At 54.3% G+C, this 19083-nt stretch overlaps 1 protein-coding gene and 1 long non-coding RNA gene across 2 annotated transcripts; one reads left to right on the forward strand and one right to left on the reverse strand.

Moving 5' to 3' along the window:
• Positions 1-4114: 4114 nt before the first annotated feature.
• Positions 4115-7757, reverse strand: LOC140639081 (uncharacterized). The gene is made up of 3 exons (XR_012035935.1): positions 7687-7757; positions 5536-5672; positions 4115-4331 (listed from the first exon to the last, which is right to left on the reverse strand). It is a non-coding gene; the product is annotated as an uncharacterized lncRNA (long non-coding RNA).
• Positions 7754-10327, forward strand: TMEM270 (transmembrane protein 270). Its single transcript, XM_072837475.1, has 3 exons — positions 7754-7907; positions 9464-9880; positions 10006-10327. The coding sequence occupies exons 1-3, from the start codon at positions 7836-7838 to the stop codon at positions 10300-10302; spliced, it is 786 nt and encodes a 261-aa protein (XP_072693576.1). The 5' UTR covers positions 7754-7835; the 3' UTR covers positions 10303-10327.
• Positions 10328-19083: the final 8756 nt, after the last annotated feature.

Raw genomic sequence — 19083 nt, forward strand, 5'->3', positions numbered from 1 at the left:
GATTCTCTCTCATTTTCTTTCTTTGGAGGGAGGACGCTTTCCCAGAAGCCCCAGAGGTTGGGAAAGCCTGGTACTTCCAGGCTCGGGCGTGGGAAGCGAAGCCCTGTCTGTGGGAAACAGGGAGAGGGCAGGCCAGGGTGGTGGTCTGGCGGGGGGTGGGGGTGTGGCTGCTGGTGCAAAGTGAAGACCCTGCTCACGGGTGTGTGCAAACACGTGCGCTTCCACCTGCATCTGAGTCTGATGGGTGGGAACATCCCCAGGGTACGTGTGCAGGGCCCGGGCCTCAGGGCCCGAGGTCACCAGGCTGGGACTGGCTTTCTAACCCTGCATGGGGCTGCGGGGAGTTATAGCGTCAGATCTGTGTTTCAAAAGGCACCCAGAAGGCAGCCTAGGAAGTGCGTCCTGGGTTCCCAGCCTGTTGTAATGATCCGGGTAAGAGCTGAGGCTGCCATGGGATTGACAGGTCGGAGGGTGGTTGGGGACAAGAGAGCAACTTCCCTTCTTCTGGTCTCCTGTCTCCTTTGCTGCCTCTTCCTTCTTCTCTCCTCTTCCTCCTCCAGTCAGGGAGCACCCCTGACTCAGTCCTGGGCCCTTTCTCCGCATCTAGCTCCACGCACTTCCTATGTGATCTCATCTTGTCCTGTGGTTTCAAATACTTTTTATATGTCAGTGATCCCCAAAGAGGTGACTCCAAGCCGCGACTCTCCCCTGAACTCTGGACTTGTGCCCCTGCTATCTCCCCATGGAGGCCATGAGCCTCTCTCTGGCATCGCTTCCAAATCCAGTTTTCCTTGTTCTCCTCCTCCTCATCCTCCAGAACCACTGTGCACCCAGAGGCTAAGCCCAAGCCAGCTTTTTCCCATCCCACTTTCTGTTGTGTCTGCAAATCCCGTGGCCTCATCCCTCTACTTGGGCCTCTGCTACTCTGGTCCTGTTTACCCTTTCTTCTCACTCTGACCCCTGCTGCAGCCTCCTCACTGGCCTCCCTGCCACCCTTCTGGGCCCACCCACAGTCCATTTTCCTCAGAGTAGCCAGAGGTAGTATTGATTATTGTTTTTCAAAACTTTAATGGAAAATTCCAAACACATAAGAGATTAGCCCCATGTTTTGGTTCATCACTCAGTTTCAAAGTTTTAGTTAACAAAATACACCCAACCAGAATGATGTTTTTACAGTACAAATTTGTTGAGCTTACTCCCCTGCTTAAAGTCCAAATTCCTGGGCTCCCTGGGTGGCTCAGCGGTTTGGTGCCTGCTTTTGGCCCAGGGCATGGTCCTGGAGTCCTGGGATCGAGTCCCATATCGGGCTCCCTGCATGGAGCCTGTGTCTCCCTCTGCCTATATTTCTGCCCCACCCCTCTATCTGTGTCTCTCATGAATAAATAAATAAAATCTTAAAAAAAAATCCAAATTCCTTACCAACCTCATCCCTAACCTCTCTCCTCACTCCACCATCCTTGTCTCTGCTGTTCCTAGAACATGCCATGGTTACCTCAGGGCCTTTGCACTTCTGTTTTTGGGCCCAGATCACTCTTCCTTCAGATCTCTGCTTGATTGGCTTGGTTGAGAACAAGGCATCCTCTACCTAGAATGAACAAATATTAGCATTTTGTCATTATTGCTTCAGAATATGTGAATGTAGAAAAAGACAAGATAACAGATTAAACTGAAATTCCTTCTGAATTCCTCCCTCCTCTCTCTGCTGCTGCAGGGACCCAGCTACCACCCTGAATGGCTGGGACCTTCCAGGTCTTGTTTTTATATTTTTACTATATATGTCTGGAACGTATAATATTGCTTAATGGATTTAAGAACATGTATATGATCGCTATCGCTTTATAGCTATTACTCTGAAAATTCCCTCTTTTACTTAACTTCCTCTCTATTTACTATGTTTTTGAGATCTTTCCACATTGGTGTGTACAGGTTGCATTGATGGTAACCACTGCTTAGTCATCCCTCAAACAGATACACCCAATTCATTTATTCATTTTCCTACTGATGGAAAATGATGCTGCCACAAATAGCCTTGCATATTTTTTTTTTGTGTGTTATTGTTGTTCACAAATGAATACTTCTGGAAGTAGTGCTTTACAGAATGGTGTTTGCTTCCTGGTATGGGGTAACGAAAACAATTTAGTTCATTGTAAAAGAGAATGAATAGAAAATTCACGTTGCACATAGTAAGGGCAATTATTGTCGTGAGCTCATTTCAGTTTCACATATGTGTGCAACGGGCAGTTGTGAATAATACCTTTCTTAGCATGGTTGGCTCTCAGAGTCTGAGAACTAACATGAAAGTGCCAGGTGGGGGCACACATCACATCAGATGCTCTGGTTGCCTCCATGGACTCACACACTTTATCAGACTTTTTGGTTTTTGCAAATGAGTAGGAGAGAGTATTTCATTTTAATTTGCATTTCCCTTGATTACTAATGAAGGTGCACAAGTTTTCATAAGTTTATTGGCTTTTTGGGTTTCCTCTGTGAATTGTCTTTGCCTATGTGTTCTATTGAGTCACTTGATTTGGTCTTATTTATCTTTATGTTTGTAGGAGTTCCTTAAATGTTTTGTGTATTCTGGATACTGATTCTTGGACTGTTTCATGAGTTGCAAACATTTCTCCTAGGCTGATGCTACCTTCTGGCTTTGCTCATGGTGTCTCCATACCAGGTTCAGCAGTAAAGAGCTTATCAGTCACTTGGACCAGGACAGTGGTGGTGGGGGTGTAAGGGCAGAAGCTAGATGGCCAGTGGCTGGTGGTGGCAGTAAGATGTCTGCAGAATTTATTTCAACAACATGGTTTAAGAGGTCCTTGGCATCCTCAGCTGTCTTTTCTACATAGTAGCCTGTTCCCACATTGATGAGTACTTGTTCCACATCATGTAGCTTCCCAGGACACACATAGAAGTCGTCAGTGGGACGAGTATCTCTTTCCCCTTGTTGTTCTTGTTCAGCACGTTCAGACAGTCCTTGCTCCCATGGACTTGGTCTGTACCACCTTGAGCTGGGCAATGGACCCGTGGACAGGAGCTCCACTTCCTGGTCCAGCTGGTTCTTGAGCATTTCTAGCTGTGGCAGGTTCAGCTCGGTGATGTTAACTGACTGCACCATGTTGGGAAGGAGGCATTTTTTTTTTTTTTTTTTTTTAGTTAATTTTAAGGTATCAAGGACCCTTCTTTAGTCAGATTGTTCTGGAATTTCAAAATGTAGTCTCAGCCTCCAAGTAAATCGCCAGAAAGTGGTTTGGTTGAGATGAAAAATTTCCACATATTGCCTTATGAATCAATACAATTTGTGCACTTGGAGGCCATTTCTTTTTACACATTTGTGCATGTTTTAAAGCATTTTTGCCTAGCCTGTAGCTTATTTTGTTTTTAAAAATTCTTTTTTTATTTAAAAAAATTATTTATTTTTTCATGAGAGACCCACAGAGAGAGAGGCAGAGACACAGGCAGAGGGAGAAGCAGGCTCCATGCAAGGAGCCCAACATGGGACTTGATCCCCAGGACCACGCCCTGGCCCGAAGGCAGGCGCTAAACCCCTGAGCCACCCAGGGATCCCTAAGAATTCTTTTTTTAAAAAAGATTTTATTCATTCATCAGAGAAACAGAGATAGAGGCAGAGGGAGAAGCAGGCTACCCTTGGGGAGCCTGATGTCGGACTCGATCCCAGGACCCTGGGATCATGACCTGAGCCGAAGGCAGACGGTCAACCACTGAGCCACCCAGGTGCCCCTTGTTTTTAAAAATTCTTGAGTTAACTTTCCAATCCACAGGGGTTGGCTTCATTGACTCATCAACCCCGAAGCATTGGTGTGGGGCCGGGTGCTGCTCCAAGCACTTCCCAGACCCTGTTGGAATGACTTCTCCCCATAACCTCACCCATTTGACTCTACAAAATGTATCCCAGTTTTCCAGATGAGGGAACTTGGGGCCGAAACAAGGACCTGTGATTAAATGTCATAGGTCAGTTCAAACCGAGGGCAAAATGTTTTCCTTTAACCAGGATAGGCTCCTCTTGCATCCATCAGTTCTTAATTATTACTTTTGTATTTAAGTGGCTCCGATAAAGCCATTTTTGGAAAGTCAAAAATACAAATCACAATACATATGAAAGGGATATTTATCATTTTTATGTACTTCTGCGGGGGGGAATATAATGATTTGAAATAAAGTGAGATTTTAACACTGGTATGTGAAAGGAGAAAAGTGGTCTGGATCATTCCCCGTGGTTTCGCCTCCAGTAACCCAGACATGACATGACTCGCACCAGGCCAGCTCCTCTGGATGACGCACGGTTGTTGTCACGGGGAAACCAGCCTCCCAGACTGGCAGGGGACAAAATAGCAAATGAAAAGTTTTCCAAGTCCAGCAGCGAGCGCAGGTGCGCTGGGCTCTGCACCCCCGGTGTGTGCTCCCCCGCGCGGCCGCACTGCTGTCCTGCACCTGCAGGGTAGCGCACCTGTGCGCACCTGAGAGCCGTTGGGCTGCCGGCAATGGGAGCAAGGCCGAGGTAGACTGCCTGCCCTCCTCTAGCGCTGGGTCCTGGGCTGGGGAAGGAGTCTGCGCAGCGGGGCCACTGATAACTGGGTTAACCCACCTGGTCCTCCCTGTTACCTGCAAGGTGTAGACAGGGCCAGGGAGGGGAGGTGGTTATTGCCCAAGGCCACATACACGATAGTGCACGGATGGCCTTGAGCTTAGGTGTTGAGTAGGAAAGAAAAGAGGATGGAGGGTTCCTAGCCTAAGAACCCACATCTAGGGGCTCCTTATGCAGCAGCTTGGCCTGGCAAGGGGCTGAATCTCCAGGCAGTTACTCCCTTATTCATTGGTTAATTCAACAAATACTTCTGGAGCTCCTGCTGTGCACCTGGCACTGTTCCAGGCATGGAGCACTGTCGTGAGCAAGGCTCTTGGTCCTGGCCTTCAGAGGTGGCGTGGCAGGAAGGTAAGGAAGGAAGATGACAGGGGTGACTCTGGGGCTTCTGGTAACTGGTACTGCATGGCTGAGGCTAGGCTATGGGGGGACTGTGTTAGCAAGTACAGAGCCACAAAGAAGACTTCCCGAAATTTTGCTTGGGGGCCAAGCTCTGGAGGGAGGAGGGCACAGCTGATGGAGCTGGGACTGAGACCCAGCTTGGTCTTGAGAGATACCCCGAGGGGCTGCCCTGGCAGCACTGGGGCAGAGTGAGGTCCTTGTGATCCCGTCTCCTGCCTGGACCACATGACCAGGGAGTTTGGTTGATGTGAGATTGAAGACCATCAACTCAGCTTAGTGATAGTAGAATTCTTGGTATGGAGGTGCTGGGTGATAGCTTGGAGGAGGGGAGCAAGCCAAGAAGGGGAGGAGACAAAAGAGGGGAAAAAGACTCACAAATCCTAATTTCTGTCCCTACCATGTGATTCCCAGCAACCTGTCAGGCCCTTCCCCAAACCCACCATTCCTCTCCACCGCCACATTGGTGGACAGCATCACCAACCACCCTTCATTCAAACCTTCTGAGGGGTCCCTTGACCCCTGCTTTGCTTTACCTCTCTTCAGGATATCTGTGTGTCAGACAACCTTGGAATAAATATATGGTGTCCCCCTCTGGGGCAAAGCACAGGTGTGCTCCAGCGTGATGAAGATGATGTCTATCCCAGGAGCAAAGGGCTGGCTTGCTTACTGCCTATTAAAAAGATTTGGGTTCTGTAAGCTTAGATTTATTCTCTCACAATATACCTGCTGAGTGGACAAGTGTCACATGGTCCTGTCCACATCCCCCTGTGGGATTTGGGACTCTGAGGAATCAATGCTAAACCCTTGGCAGCTAGTGCTGTGAGCAGTAGATGGTCCTTCCTCTCTGACCCAGGAATCTCATGCTTCTGCCAGCAGCCAAGGCACTCGGGGAGGCTGGCTGGTCAACCTGCAGGTAGGGTACCACCTTGGACCTTTCCTGGTACATGACTGCTTCCCACCATGTTGCTCTACATTCTACGTGTCTTTGGCATCTGTCCACTTCTCTCCATTCCCGGGGTTTATTGTTGTGGATTCCTAGCTGATCCGTCCCCTGCCCCACCTCCTCCCCACCCTCGCCAGCCCAGACCCCTTCTCCCCAGTCTCTCCTCCTCCCGAGGAGGGACAGTCCTAGAGCACACAGGAATCTCCTTGCTGCCTCAGCTCTTCTACGGCTTTCATTGTGTGATAGAATATTCTGTGGCTGGACGCCTGGGTGGCTCAGTGGTTGAGTGTCTGCGTTTGGCTCAGGTCATGATCCCAAGGTCCTGATGATCAAGTCCCACATCGGGCTCCCTGCATAGAGCCTGCTTCTACTCCCACTGCCTATGCCCCTCTCTCTTTGTGCCTTATGAATAAATAAATAAAATCTTTTTATTATTTTAAAGATTTGGCGTTTGCCGACCTCACCACTTGCCTTGTGCTCCTCCCTGCCTCCCGCTTTCTGCTCTCAGAAGTGTTCAAATCATGCTGCTTTCCCTGTCCGGACCGTCCTTCACAGTTTCTATGGGAAGTTCCTAGCCATCCTTCAAAACTTAATGCAAGGAGGCCTTTTCGAAGCCCTGGTGACCCCTTAGTGCCACAATGTCGCGGGTACAGAGGGAGGGTGGGTGATAGGAAAGGCAGAGGACAGAGTGGAGGGACTTTGCACACTTCACCCTCCAGACCCCAGCTGTTGTCCCAGGAGAGGAAAGGAATTGGTGGACAGACTGGGCTGAGGTCATCCTTGATGTTGCAGGGACTGGGTTCCCACGTCCAGTTGGGCAGGTTACATCCTGCACAAGGGTGCCTGGCCGAGGTGGCAAATGAGGACTGAAGACATGGTGTGGGCGAGCGCTGGGGTGGCAACCACCCTTTCCAACCTGCACCAGGGTGCCCTCTAGTCACCGAGCCCCGCATTACAGTAGCCTTTCCAGAAGAGGGCGTGCTTCTAAAAATTTCTAAAAGGCTGTGAGAGCCTCCTCTTGTGGCCTCCTGGAGCACCTGCGGGGGGGGGGGGGGGGGGGAGGGAGGGGGGAGGGGGGAGGGGCGGGGGGGGGGACCCAGACAGGAAAGCAATCTGAGGCACTCTGTACTAAAAGTTCTGGATTCTCCCAGAAAATCCTAAGCCTTTGACCCTAATTGCAGCCTCCGGCAAGCTTTGCAAGATGCTCCAGGCAGCCTGTGGCCTCCTTGGAGTGGGCGAGTTCAGCAAATTGTTGCCTTTCTTTCATTCCCCCTGCCTCTCTCCAGAACTCTCTGGAGCGTTCAGGTCAGCACACTCTGTCTCCCCTGCTTTGCTGTAACGGAGTCTTAGGTGTCACTAAGATCTGAGGGGAAAACTAGCAACTTCATTTCTCTGCTTTGTGGTGGGGTGTGTGCGTATGTGGGGATGCATAGAGGGGCTTAGGTAGGGGTCTGCAGGTTTGGGCAGCTGAGGCTCCTATCTGTCTCCAAATACAGTGTCCCCTGTGGCCCTGGGATGGTGTCAAGATATCTATTTCCTGGGCCTTTGATTCTTTGGGATTTCCACAGACGTGGGCAGGTGCAGCCCCCAGCCACCCTCAGCCACAGTTTCTGTACACAAGGACTGCCTCAGTTCCCACTGCAGGCCCCGAGGCTGTCCCTCTGAGAACCTTCTCTGGCGCTTGTGTGGGTGTCTGGGCAGTCTCCAACCAGGAAGGGGACAGGATGTAGAAGACAAATACCTTAGTTTTTGCACATTGCAGGGTGGGGGAGGCAGGTAGAAGGGGGTCTTTTATGGCAACCGGGTCACCACGGTAACTCAGCCCCACCCTGCAGTATCTGTGAGGTCACCCTTCCTCTCCCAGCTGGAGGAGGGGGAGAAGGGGCAGATATGGAGGCCGTCCCTCCGGTCAGATCCAGCCTCTTGGAAATTCTGCTGCTGGTAGTGAAGCTTTCAGTGCTGGTGAGTGGGAAATGGGGGCCCCCAGGCCTTCCCAGTTACCTCAGAGCTGTTGGACCCCATGGACCTGTCCCATCCGGTGGAACTAGGTGACTGCCTCCCTCAGAAGCCTCACCCACAAGCCACAGTGCCCGTAGTGGGGTACATAGCCAGTCCCAGATGGCCGTCTCCCATGCCGCCCCCTAGGGCTCCAGGTGGTCCTCTGGACAAAGGTGTGTGGGGTCTAGATGGGGTGCTTTAGGGCTCTGATGAGGGCCCGTTCAGCCCCAGGAATGGTGGAACTTTCCCGTTATAGTCTCTTTCCCCACTCAAGCTTGCACTTTTCTTCCATTAGATGGGAAGCATCATATCCACCCTGTCACCCAGGACAGAAGCCTGGAGATCTTGGGTCCCACTCTCTCCTTTACCCCTCTCTAGAGGTCACTCAGTCACTGCCCCTGCACTTCGCATTTTTCTACCCCAATGCCACTGCCATTTGTCCCCAGCTGCCCTCATGACACCAACAGGTAGCCGGTGGGCAGGAAAGCCCAAGTGCTTGGGAGAAAAAACCGCCTGGGGTTCAAATCTGCAGGATCAGAGGGCTGAGGGGGTATGGTCACTCCTTCTATTATCATAATGAACCACTTCCTTTGCTAGACTTCTTTTTTTTCAGTCATTTATTGGCAAAAGAGGTTATAGTAATCATAGATTATCTAAATTACAAGATATTTTCTCATATAAGCATAAATATTTGATTAATAAAATTTTTAAAATTGGGGTTCAATTTGCCAACATATATCATATCACCCAGTGCTCATCCCGTCGTGCCCCCCTCAGTACCCGTCATCCAGTCACCTCCACCCCCCCCTCCCTTCCACCACCGCTTGTTTGTTTCCCAGAGTTAGGAGTCTCTCATGGTCTGTCTCCCTCTCTGATATTTCCCACTCATTTTCTCTCCTTTCCCCTTTATTCCCTTTCACTATTTTTTATATTCCCCAAATGAGTGGGACCATATAATGTTAGTCCTTCTCCGATTGACTTACTTCACTCAGCATAATACCCTCCAGTTCCATCCGCACTGAACCAAATGGTGGGTATTCGTCATTTCTAACGGCTGAGGAATATTCCATTGTGTACATAGACCACATCTTCTTTATCCATTCATCTTTCGATGGACACCGGGGCTCCTTCCACAGTTTGGCTATTGTGGACATCACTGCTATAAACATTGGGGTGCAGGTCTTCCGCTTTGCCTAGACTATTATCAATAATCACTTCAAGGGAAAGAAAACCAAGATAAAACGAAATACTTTCTAAAGCGAATGGACTGAGAATGGAGTCCTTAGAAGTAGGCAGATAAAGATCTTTCTTGTTGGGGAAGTTGAGACCTCCAGAGAGGGGGGACCTGGCCTATGGTAGCCTGGCGGCCCCACCCCTACAATAAAACCGGGGACAAAAAAAAACTAAAAAAAAAAAAAAACTAAAAAAAAAAAAACTAAAAAAAAAAAAAAAAATAAATAAATAAAACCGGGGACAGGTAGGGTGCATGAGTGACAATGGTGTGGCTCTCCCTCCTGCAGCTGGTCCAGAACCGAGTCCACCTCTACAATTTCCTGCTGCTCAAGATTCTCCTCTTCAACCACTGGCTGTCGGGGCTGGCCCAGGAGGCTTGGGGGTCCTGCAGCGGCCAGGTCCATCCCCCCGCTTGGCTTGCAGCCAGCCCCTTGGGCCGGCTGCTACGGGCGGGGCTGGTGCTGATGGAAGTCCCCATGTGGCTGGGGCTGCGGGGACCCCGGCTGATGGGGGCGGCCGTGCTGCGCTGTGCCCGCGCCTTGGGCCTGGCCCCGAAGTGGCTAGGCCTGTCTGCAGCCACCTGCATGGACCTGCTTCTGTCCTGTCTGCATGGCCTGATGCTGGCGGTCCTGCTGCTGTCAGTGCTGACCTGGAGGCTGTGCCGGAATGCCCATCGCTGCGGCCTGGGCTGGCTGCTCAGCAAGGTGGGTGGGCACGGCTCAGGCCAGGCTGGAGAGGGCAGGCCTGGGACACTGGGTCTGGCAGCCGGGCAGCGCCACTGTGGGAGCTCCTGATGGCCACCTCCTGCCCCTCCACTTATCCCCTCCAGGCTTTGCTGGGCAACCATGTGGTGCCAGAGCTCCTGACACTGCTGAAACGTCTGTACTGGTGGGTGGAGAACACAACAGCGTTCACCTCCTGGCACCTAGCCTATCTCATCACCTGGACCACTTGCCTTGTCTCCCACCTGCTGCAAGCTGCCTTTGAGCACACGGCCCAGCTGGCCCAGGCCCAAGAGCCTGAACCCTCGAAGGGCTCAGGACCCTTGTCTGAGTCCCCGCTGCCTGAACCTCTGGGCCCTGAGGCCAGGCCAGCCCTGCCAGAGCATGGGATCCCTGGAGAATAAGTGTGTCCCCATCTGTCTTTCTGGATCTGGTCTGGCTTGGGGTCTCACTCTGTGTCCCTCTCCTCTACTGGCGTATGTGTGCATGTGTGTGTGCGCATGCATGCCCTAGGGCTGCCTCTGGAAAGGAACTCAGATTCTGTGGGCCCCTGATCTGTGCCAGATAACTCTCCCAGACACTTTCCATATATAATTTTGTTTAAATCTCATAGCATTATGGGCATCAGGTTTGATTAGCTCCATTTTCCAGATGAGAAAATTGAGCCTCAGGAGGTTGAACATTCCCAAAGTCTCAGAGTAAGTCAGGGAAAGAGCCAGCACCGGACCCTAGATTTCTTGTTTCCCCAAACCCCTAACTTTCTCTAGGTCTGTGCCTTTGATTCTCAGGACTGTCGGTGCCCAGGACTTTAAGGGAGATGGGTCGTTAGAAACTCTGGCCTCTGGGGGGTGCCAAGGCCTCACATTTCAGAGATTCAGAAAGTTCCTTTGAGAACTAGTGACTCCCGAGCTAATCTGCAAATAGCCCAACCATTCATTTACACTCTTAGCCATTCACTTTACCACTCACTCATCCATCCAGCCATGCATTCATTTGCCCATCTATCCACCCATCCACCCACCCACCAACCCATCCACTCATCTATCCATTCATTATTCAGCCTGTTTACCCACGCACCTACCATCCATCCACTGCTCACCCACAAATCCACCCATCTATCCATCTCCTCCAGGGAGAGAGAAACAGCCCAAATCTGAGCCAATGGAGCTAGGCAAGCTCAGACAGCAGTGGGTCAGACTTCCCCTGCCCCTCAGGTTAGTGATTCTGTGAGAGGAGGGGAAGGGATTGTTTCATGGGAGTTAGCAATCACCTGCCATTCATTCCCAAGCCCAAGGATGGTGTGAGTGTGGGAAGATGTTCCACAGAGTCCTGCCCCATGTTCGCCTTCTGTATTTTGGTGCCTGGGAAAATTAGGGCCAGAATCCTGCCTTGCTTCCCATATGGACCTGCAGATGGCCCAGGGTAGGTTTGGGGTAAACTTCTGGACCTTTGCTCTGAATCTGAGGAGCAGACCCGCCTGCCCCTGCGGGGAGACATCTGAAAGGCTCCCATCTGGCCAGAGGCAGAACATCTGCTGGGAAGGTGCTGCACTAAACGCTGAGATTCCAGAACACCCAACTTTTGTAGGGAAAGCTGTGTGCTGAAGTGTGTGGAGTTGGCCCATTGCTGAGGCTGGGGACAGGGGGACTGGGAAGCAGGCCCCAGGGCAGGCATTTGGAGTTGCATGGGTCCTTAGGTGGGGAGGAGGCACACCAGTGCTTGACAGGACTGTGGCCTGCGGGGCCCGGGGTGCTGGGAGGGAGGGAAGGGGTAGATGGAGAGGGGCCTCAAGGGCCGAGGGGGGCAGGGAGGGTGATGGCCTGCGCAGGGTCGGGGGCAGGGAGTGGGAAAGGATGGGGAGCCAGGACGGAGCTGGGGGCTGGGCTGGCGGCTGGGCCCTGCCCTGGGTGGTGGCAAGACCGTGTATGTGATGCTAGTATCTTTCCTTCTAGTAATTTCTTTAAAAATTACCCACAATACAGACATGTTAAGGTACCAGTGTTTCCTTCCTCTCTGTTTCGAAACTTAAGAGAAGCAGGGTGGTCTGTGTGTTGTGTGTTTCCAGCTGAGACTCTGCATCTATGCAAGCTTGCAGGTATGCTCTGAGTTAAACCTGTAGACCAGTCTCTGGCGGAGACCAATCCTACTGTGCCCATCGTTCGAAGAAAGGCTTTTTTGCCTATGATGACATGCCACCCACCCATCCAAGTCAGTCTTTGGAATGGCTGCATTGGGGTCAGCTTCCAATTCTGCCCACCCCCCTGCCTCCACAGGAGATACAAAGCATTAGAGGGGGTGGGCCCCAAATAAATTGCCTGGGGGCGGGGAGGGGTGCATGTTGGGAGGCAGCCCCTGCCCTGGGGAGCCCCTTTGTGACCCTCCACCTGCCAAGCTCCCACCCTCCTGCCAGATCCCAAGGGTCTGGGGCTGAGACCTCTGGGCATGAGGGACCAGGACTGGGGAAGGGGCTGCGCTTGCAGAGGCAGAGAGCCTAGCCTGGCCTTGGGCCGGAGGTGTGGTGTGGGACCAGCAGACCAGCTGGGACCCAGGATGCTGCTGCTCTTGAACATGCACCTGCTTGATTTACCCCCTCAAACAGCTGGCTTCTGAATCCTTGGCTGCTGGCGGGAATGAGGCCACAGCTGGAAAAGGCCTAGCCTCTACTTTCCACACTGGGGCATTGCATGGGAGAGGGGTGGGGGGACATTCCAGTGTGGCTGCCAGGGCTAAGTGCCCACTCACATGACACACTAGTGAGAGAATACCTCAAGGCCTGGGAGGCGGAGTAGGCCTGAGAGCAGACTAGGAGCCCAAACTTCAGGGCCAGGGTGGCTGGAAAAGCTTCCTGGAGGAGGAGGCATTTGAATTGGGTTTCCGAGAGAAGAAATGCACCATAGCTCCTGGGTGCTGACCCCAGATCTGCCCCGTGCTGTGTGAATGTTGTCAGGCTCTGAACCTCTTTGGACCTGGCTTTCCCTAGCTGCTGTTGCTGACCTGTGCCTAGAGGAAGGCCCCTGACTAGGTTCTAAGACACAGGTTGACACCTGAATCCACCCTGGGAAGCGTCCAGGCCTGGGAGCTGGGGTGGCACTGAGCAAGGGGAGGCTTGCGAGAGGGTCTCCCAGGGCCTGATGAGAAGGCCTAGCGGCAGACACTTGGCTCCCTGGCTCTGGCTTCTCGCTGCGGCCTTGGATGGAGCTCTGCCCCGGGTCTCAGTTTCCGTGTCTGTGCAATGTGAGGTGACCAGATTATCCCCAATGACAGATAATCCCTAGATTATCCCCAGCCAGCACCCGAGGGACCTTAGTGACCTGGATGTTCCTGCTGGGAGGTGGTCTGGAGCAGGGGTGGGGTGGGGCAAGGCTGGGCCTGCATGTGCATCTTACCCAAGCTGGGGTCTGGCTATGCTTCCTGGCCTTGACTGTAAGTCCTCCAGGACCTTGTGAAGGTTTAGGAGGAAGGCAGGAGGTCAGGAACCTGCCCCTGGCTGCCCCTCACACACAGTGGGCAGCTCAGAGGCCTTGGGGTCAGAAAGCCTCGGGTTTGAATGCTGGATCTGCAGACTCCCGGCTGTGTGACCTTGGGCAAGTCTCTTAACCCTGTGGGCTTCAGTTTCCCTACCTATGAGCAGGACTGATCATAGCACCTTAGGCCTCACAGGGCTGTTAGGGGGTCTGTGCATGAGGCAGGAGGGACGGGGAACCCCAGCTCCCTCTCTTGAGCCTGCTGCCTTCCCAGGGGCTGCAGAAACCCCATTCTGAGGCCAAGGGCCAGGGTGGTCAGTCCATCTGCTCTTGAGCCTGTGTGTATGGAGGGGCCCTGGCCTGCCTGAGGAAAACAAGTAGGGGGCAGTGGGGGGGGTTGCTGCGGGCAGGGTGGGGGGAACTGGCTGAAGGGCTGGCCAGCAGCTCCACGCAATCTGTCTGCTATGCAGTCCTGGGCCTGGCCTGTATTTATTTATGCTGAGCGTATATTTATATCAGCCCCTTTCTCATTAATAGGGCAGGAAATGGCTGGAATTGTTACATACCTGGCCGCCCAGGGGTCCCGCTCCGCCAAGACACACAGGGCCCTGGCTGCCCAGCCACAACTGCGAGGGCCCCCCTCCTCAGTCGCTGGCCTGAGTTGCTGGCCTTTCACTGACCTTGCTTGCAGTGAGCGCCCCCTCCTCTTCCTTGAGCTCCCACTCACCCCCTCAGCCCACAGCCCTCAGAAAGGGGTTCATTTGCTGGCTTCTCCCTGTCCCCTGGCTTCGGACACCATCCTGACCTCAGGAGAAACAGGGGGTGTCAGATGCTGTCTAGGTGAAGTTTGAGGGAAGGGGGAGTGCTGGGCAGATGCAGGCAGAGCCTCGGAGTGAGAAATTGGGGTCCCCTGCCTGGGCAATGGGGTCCTAGAGCCTGGGGTGGGGTGTGGGCAGCAGCAGGGGAAGTGAGGGGCTGGCTAGCAGAGGCTTCCCTGCTAGCGCCCAGCAGCCCCCTCCCAGGCCCGCATGCTGCACTCAGAAACAAGCCAGCGTCTGTCTCTCCAGGCTCCGAGCTCTCTCTCGAGGGCGAGGGCGGGAGTGGGCCCCAAGTGGGTCCCTAGAGCTGGGCGGCATCGCCCCCTCCCCAGAGCACTCCCCTGACATAACCTGTTAGTGCTTTAGTCTCAGCTTGCTTCCCTGGCCAGCCTCCCCACCCAGGCCCGACTGTGCTGTCCTGCTGTCCCTCCTCCCGGGGGCTTTGCTGAGGCAGAGTTAGAGGAGCCTGCAGGGTGCCCACCAGCCCTGGGGTAGGGGGCAGCCTGGCCTGCTTACCCTCCTCCCCTCAGGGGCGAAGGGGAGCCTACCCTGAGGCTTCTCCTGGGCTGAGTTTCCTGGTAGCCCCCCGCCCCCCCCCCCCCCCGGGCCCGTGGTCAGTTGGGTCTGGCCTCTGACTCCTGCCCTCTGTGGCCTCCATGCCCTCTTGGCTCAGAGCTCAGAGAGGTGGCAGTGTGCAGAGATGGTCACTGGACCCGCTCTTTGCCCTATCCCTGTTCTCTCAGCAGTACATCTAGGGTCTGGGGAAAGGGGGTGGAGGGGCAGCTCCTGACACTGAGGAGGAAACACTGAGAACTTCCAGTTTTCTAGGCTGAGGCCCCCCTGGGTGGAGGGAGGGGCTGCTGCATGCCTGAGGCTCAGGCAGGGCTCTCTGGGCTTCTGGGGTGGCCTCACCATACAGGGCAGATGTGCTCTATGGGGACAGGAGGGCTAGGCCCCAGGGACATCACCTCACCTGGGCTTCTTTACAAAGGTTCCCCCAGATGCCACATTGAGACACGGCCTACAGAGACCCAAGTCCATGACCAAGTCCTGGCCAGTGGCAGGTCCCTGATGCTCCTCTGGCCCTGCCTGGCTCTGCCTGCCCAGCCCGGGGGTCTTAGGCAGGCTGGCTCCTCTGAGAGCTGTCCCTTTACAAGATAAAGACCCCACACCCTGCATGGGGGTTGTGGGGACCCAATGAGGCAGGTGAGGGGCTTGCACAGGAGCCAGCACATAGTGGGTTCTCAGAGAATAGGGACATCTCTTTGACCACCATGCCTTGTGGCTAGGTGCCTGGGGCCCGGTGGCCAGAGGTTAGCCCAGGTCCTCTGCCTGGCTGTGTTCCTGTCCCTTTACTTCCCAAATGGAATAGCCCTGTGTGGCCTGGGGAGGGGCAGCCAGGTCCAGAGCAAGGCAGTATTCTCAAGGATTCTCCTGGGGCTGGACTGTGTCCCCCACCCCAGATTTTGCCTCGATAGGACAGAGCCTCTTCTCAATGCTTGGACAAGGACGTCTGGGTCACCTAACTGTGTGGGGCTGAGTGCATCCATGTGGGTGGGGACAGGCAGGCAGCTGTCCCCCAAGTGCCCTTCCCCCAAGCTGCCTGTGATTTGAGAGATGTCAGACCCTCTGCTCCCATTGGCGTCCTGCCTGTTTCTGGCCTGTGTGTACCCAGGCAGGTCTCCGGGTTCAGTCCCTGCTCACGCAAGGAGGCATGACCCTTTGGGCTCCGTGGTTCCCGATCAGTGTTTTTTTTTAAATTTTGTTTTGTTTTTGTTTTTTTTTGTGAGCCTGGAACCCCCCCTGGCCCTGGGGCTGGGGGTGCCTGAGAGGGCGAGTGCGGAGGCCCTTTGTCCCGGTCCTCAAAGCCCCAGACCCCTATGGCCAGGCGCTGTGGCTGAGCCCTGCAGCGCTCCTGCTCAGACTGCATACATCTGGAGCTGTGTCCCACCCCCAGCCCAGACCCACATCTGGAGCCCAAAGCCGGCTAGCCGGCTAAACACGGAGCATCTGGGCCCCAAAGAGTCTGCTCCCAGGTTAACGCGGCCCATCTGGGCCTCTGGCTGCTGCTCCGCCCTGTCTCCACAATGGAATGCTGGCTGCACATCTGGACGGCGCAGCCCCGCAGTCCCTCTGCCTTGCCCGTGCCTGGCAGGTCCAGGGTTCATGCTGCCTGGGGTTTCCTCCCGGAGGTGGGGGTCCTGTGCACAAGGGGTTCACTCTTCCTCTCTTGGATGACACAGCTCATGGGGCTTCTCCTGGCAGTTGCCTTGGGAATAGCATAGTTTTGACATAATGTGGACACATGTCCCTTGCCAGGAGTGGTGACAGCTGCCACTCTGCACCAACTCAACCCGGCAGCCCTTGGCATTGCCTGAAAGGGCCTCCGGGGCCCCTAGTGTCGCCGACCTGCCTTCCCGCCCCCCCCCCCCCCCGCAGGGTGCTGAGGGTACCACAGGGTATGGCATCAGCTGTGGGGGAACCGTACTGGGTTTCTGTCACGAAGCCCACCTCACACGATGCGTCCGGCTGTCACTTCTCTTCTCTTCCCCAATTCCTTGCCAATCCCTGTGCTTGGCAGGATGGGGGTAGAGGTCTCCTCAGAGACCGCAGATTCAGAGAAGAGGGCCTGGAAAAGGAGGCTGCCCAGGGGAACCAGGACTGGCATGCAGGAACGACTTCGTGGGGCAAGGAGCTTCTGTGGGGGGCCAGAGACAGACCATGGGGCAGTCAGGGGAGGGACACAGGTCTGGGTTGCAGGAAACTTGTGAGCTATGGGAACTGCCCAGTGCTGGCCAGGACGGGTTCGTCTTTAGACTGCCCATATGACCTCACTGGGGACACAGGGCCCTACTGAGTCAAAGCACAGGAGTCTTGCCATTGTAGTAATGGCAGTAGTGAACTCTCACTGCACTTAGGCCCTAGAATCCCAAGATTCTAGGCTTCTGAGATTCTGCTTTGTCAGACTCTGAGCTTTCTGCAACAGGAGGTATAAACAGCCATTGGGTGGAGGCCAGATATTGGGCATAGACGGTGGGGGAGGCCGGGGGTCAAAGAGCGTTGGGCATGCAAAGAAGGGTCTCCAGCCTGTGGCCTCCCTGCTCAGAATGGCCTCGGCTCGGCTGCTGGCCCAGGCCTGGGGTGTGAACACAGAGCCTGCCGACTCTGCATCCCGTGGTCGCGCTTTATCGGAGCATCACTGGCCCAAATTGAAAGGAATCCTTTATTGCTCTAGCCTCCAGCCCGGAGGACCTGGAGCAACAGGCAATTGAAACCACAGAGCCTCATGCCTCCTGCTCTACCTCCTTACCCATGGAAAATTTGACTCAACAAACATGCAGGATGGAGACATAAATAAAAAAAAAATCACAAGGACTAGAATTTATTGAGTCTTCACTATGGGCCAGATACCGTGCTGAGGGCTTCCCTTGTATTTTTTTTCTAAGATTTTATTTTTTCATAAGAGACACACAGACAGAGGCAGAGACAGGCAGAGGGAGAAGCAGGCTCCCTGTGGGGAGCCCAATGTGGACTCATCTTGGACCCCGGGACCATGCCTTGAGCCAAAGTCAGGCACTCAACCGCTGAGCCACCCAACCACTGCTCCTCATGGCCCCTCTCCGCACGTGGGCAGGGGAGAAGGGGTGGAGGCAGGATGGAGAAGAGACAGAGGGAGTCAGAGACAGGGTGGCTTTCAGGCTCCAAGGAGTGATGCTGCCGTCCCCAGTTCAGGAGGAGAAGGATAAGCAGCACGGTCACAGGACCACCTTGTCCTGTCCCTGCTCCCCCCACCCCCCAGGCTTTTGCATGAGGTGTCCAGGTGTGAGGAGCGGTCCCTGCCTTGTCAAGGCCTCTAAAGTCAAACAGAGGCTTTGCCTTACTCTGAGTCCTTCTGGCCAGGGAAGGAGCCAGTTCCCTGGCTCTTCTAGAAGGTCTATCTGCTGTGCTCTATCTTCTGGGGGATCACCTGGTCTTGAGGTAGGGGCACCGTCTGCAGGGCCTGATCGTGTGTGGAGGGTCACTTAGAGCTTCTAGGGCTGTGCTGGGGGCTGTGCTGGGGGTTGGGATATGCATGTGTTGGGAGGGGGGCTTCCCTCCCACCTTCTGCCATCAACTGACCTGCCTGGGGAGTTAAGTGGACAGAGGGAGGAGAGGGTGTTCTGCGGCCTCACCTCTGGACTACGCTGACTGACCCTCCTCATCCCACAGCTACCTTCTAGCAACCTCTCCCCTCAACCAGAGCCCCTTCCCTCTTAGGCATGAATGTGGCAGCTGACCTCACTGGGTGCTTCTTATGTGCCAAGCACCACAAGGAGGACTTTTTTTTTTTTTTTTTTTTACATGGTGTAATATCTCAATACCCACAACGTGGCAGGAAGGTGTCATGCTCATTCCCATTTTACAGATGAGGAAATTGAGGCTCAGTGCAGGTAAATTACTTGTCCACAAAGCTGACAAGAGATTTAAATCCAGGCTTGTCCAACCCCTCTCACTGAGCCCCTAACTCCCACCCTTGCCAGGAAGGCTGAGGAGAGACCTCCATTTCCCAAACTCCTGGGGTAGACCCAGGCTTCCCAGAGCCCCTGCTCGATGCCCATGTTCCCTAGCTGGCTGGCTTGGAGGGGGCTGGCCGAGGGCCAAGGGGTAGGACAATAGGAATGGGAGGAGCAGAACTCCTTTCGGAAGTGAAGGGGGGCAGGTCAGGCCAGGCCAGCAGCACTTTCTAGACAGACAGGGTCCCAGGCTCCACAGGCAAGGGGCAGGGGGCAGTGATTGGGGGGAAGGGGTCCCCAGGCCATGTCTCCTGCGTGCATTTGCAGTTCTGTGGCCCAGGCCAGTGTGGGGAGACCAAAGCAGGAAGGACAGATGCTGGTCTTGTCCTGTGGTCCTGGAGGACTTGGCT

The sequence above is a fragment of the Canis lupus genome, chromosome 8 (assembly GCF_048164855.1).
Source record: "Canis lupus baileyi chromosome 8, mCanLup2.hap1, whole genome shotgun sequence".
NCBI classification, from domain to species: Eukaryota; Metazoa; Chordata; class Mammalia; order Carnivora; family Canidae; genus Canis; species Canis lupus.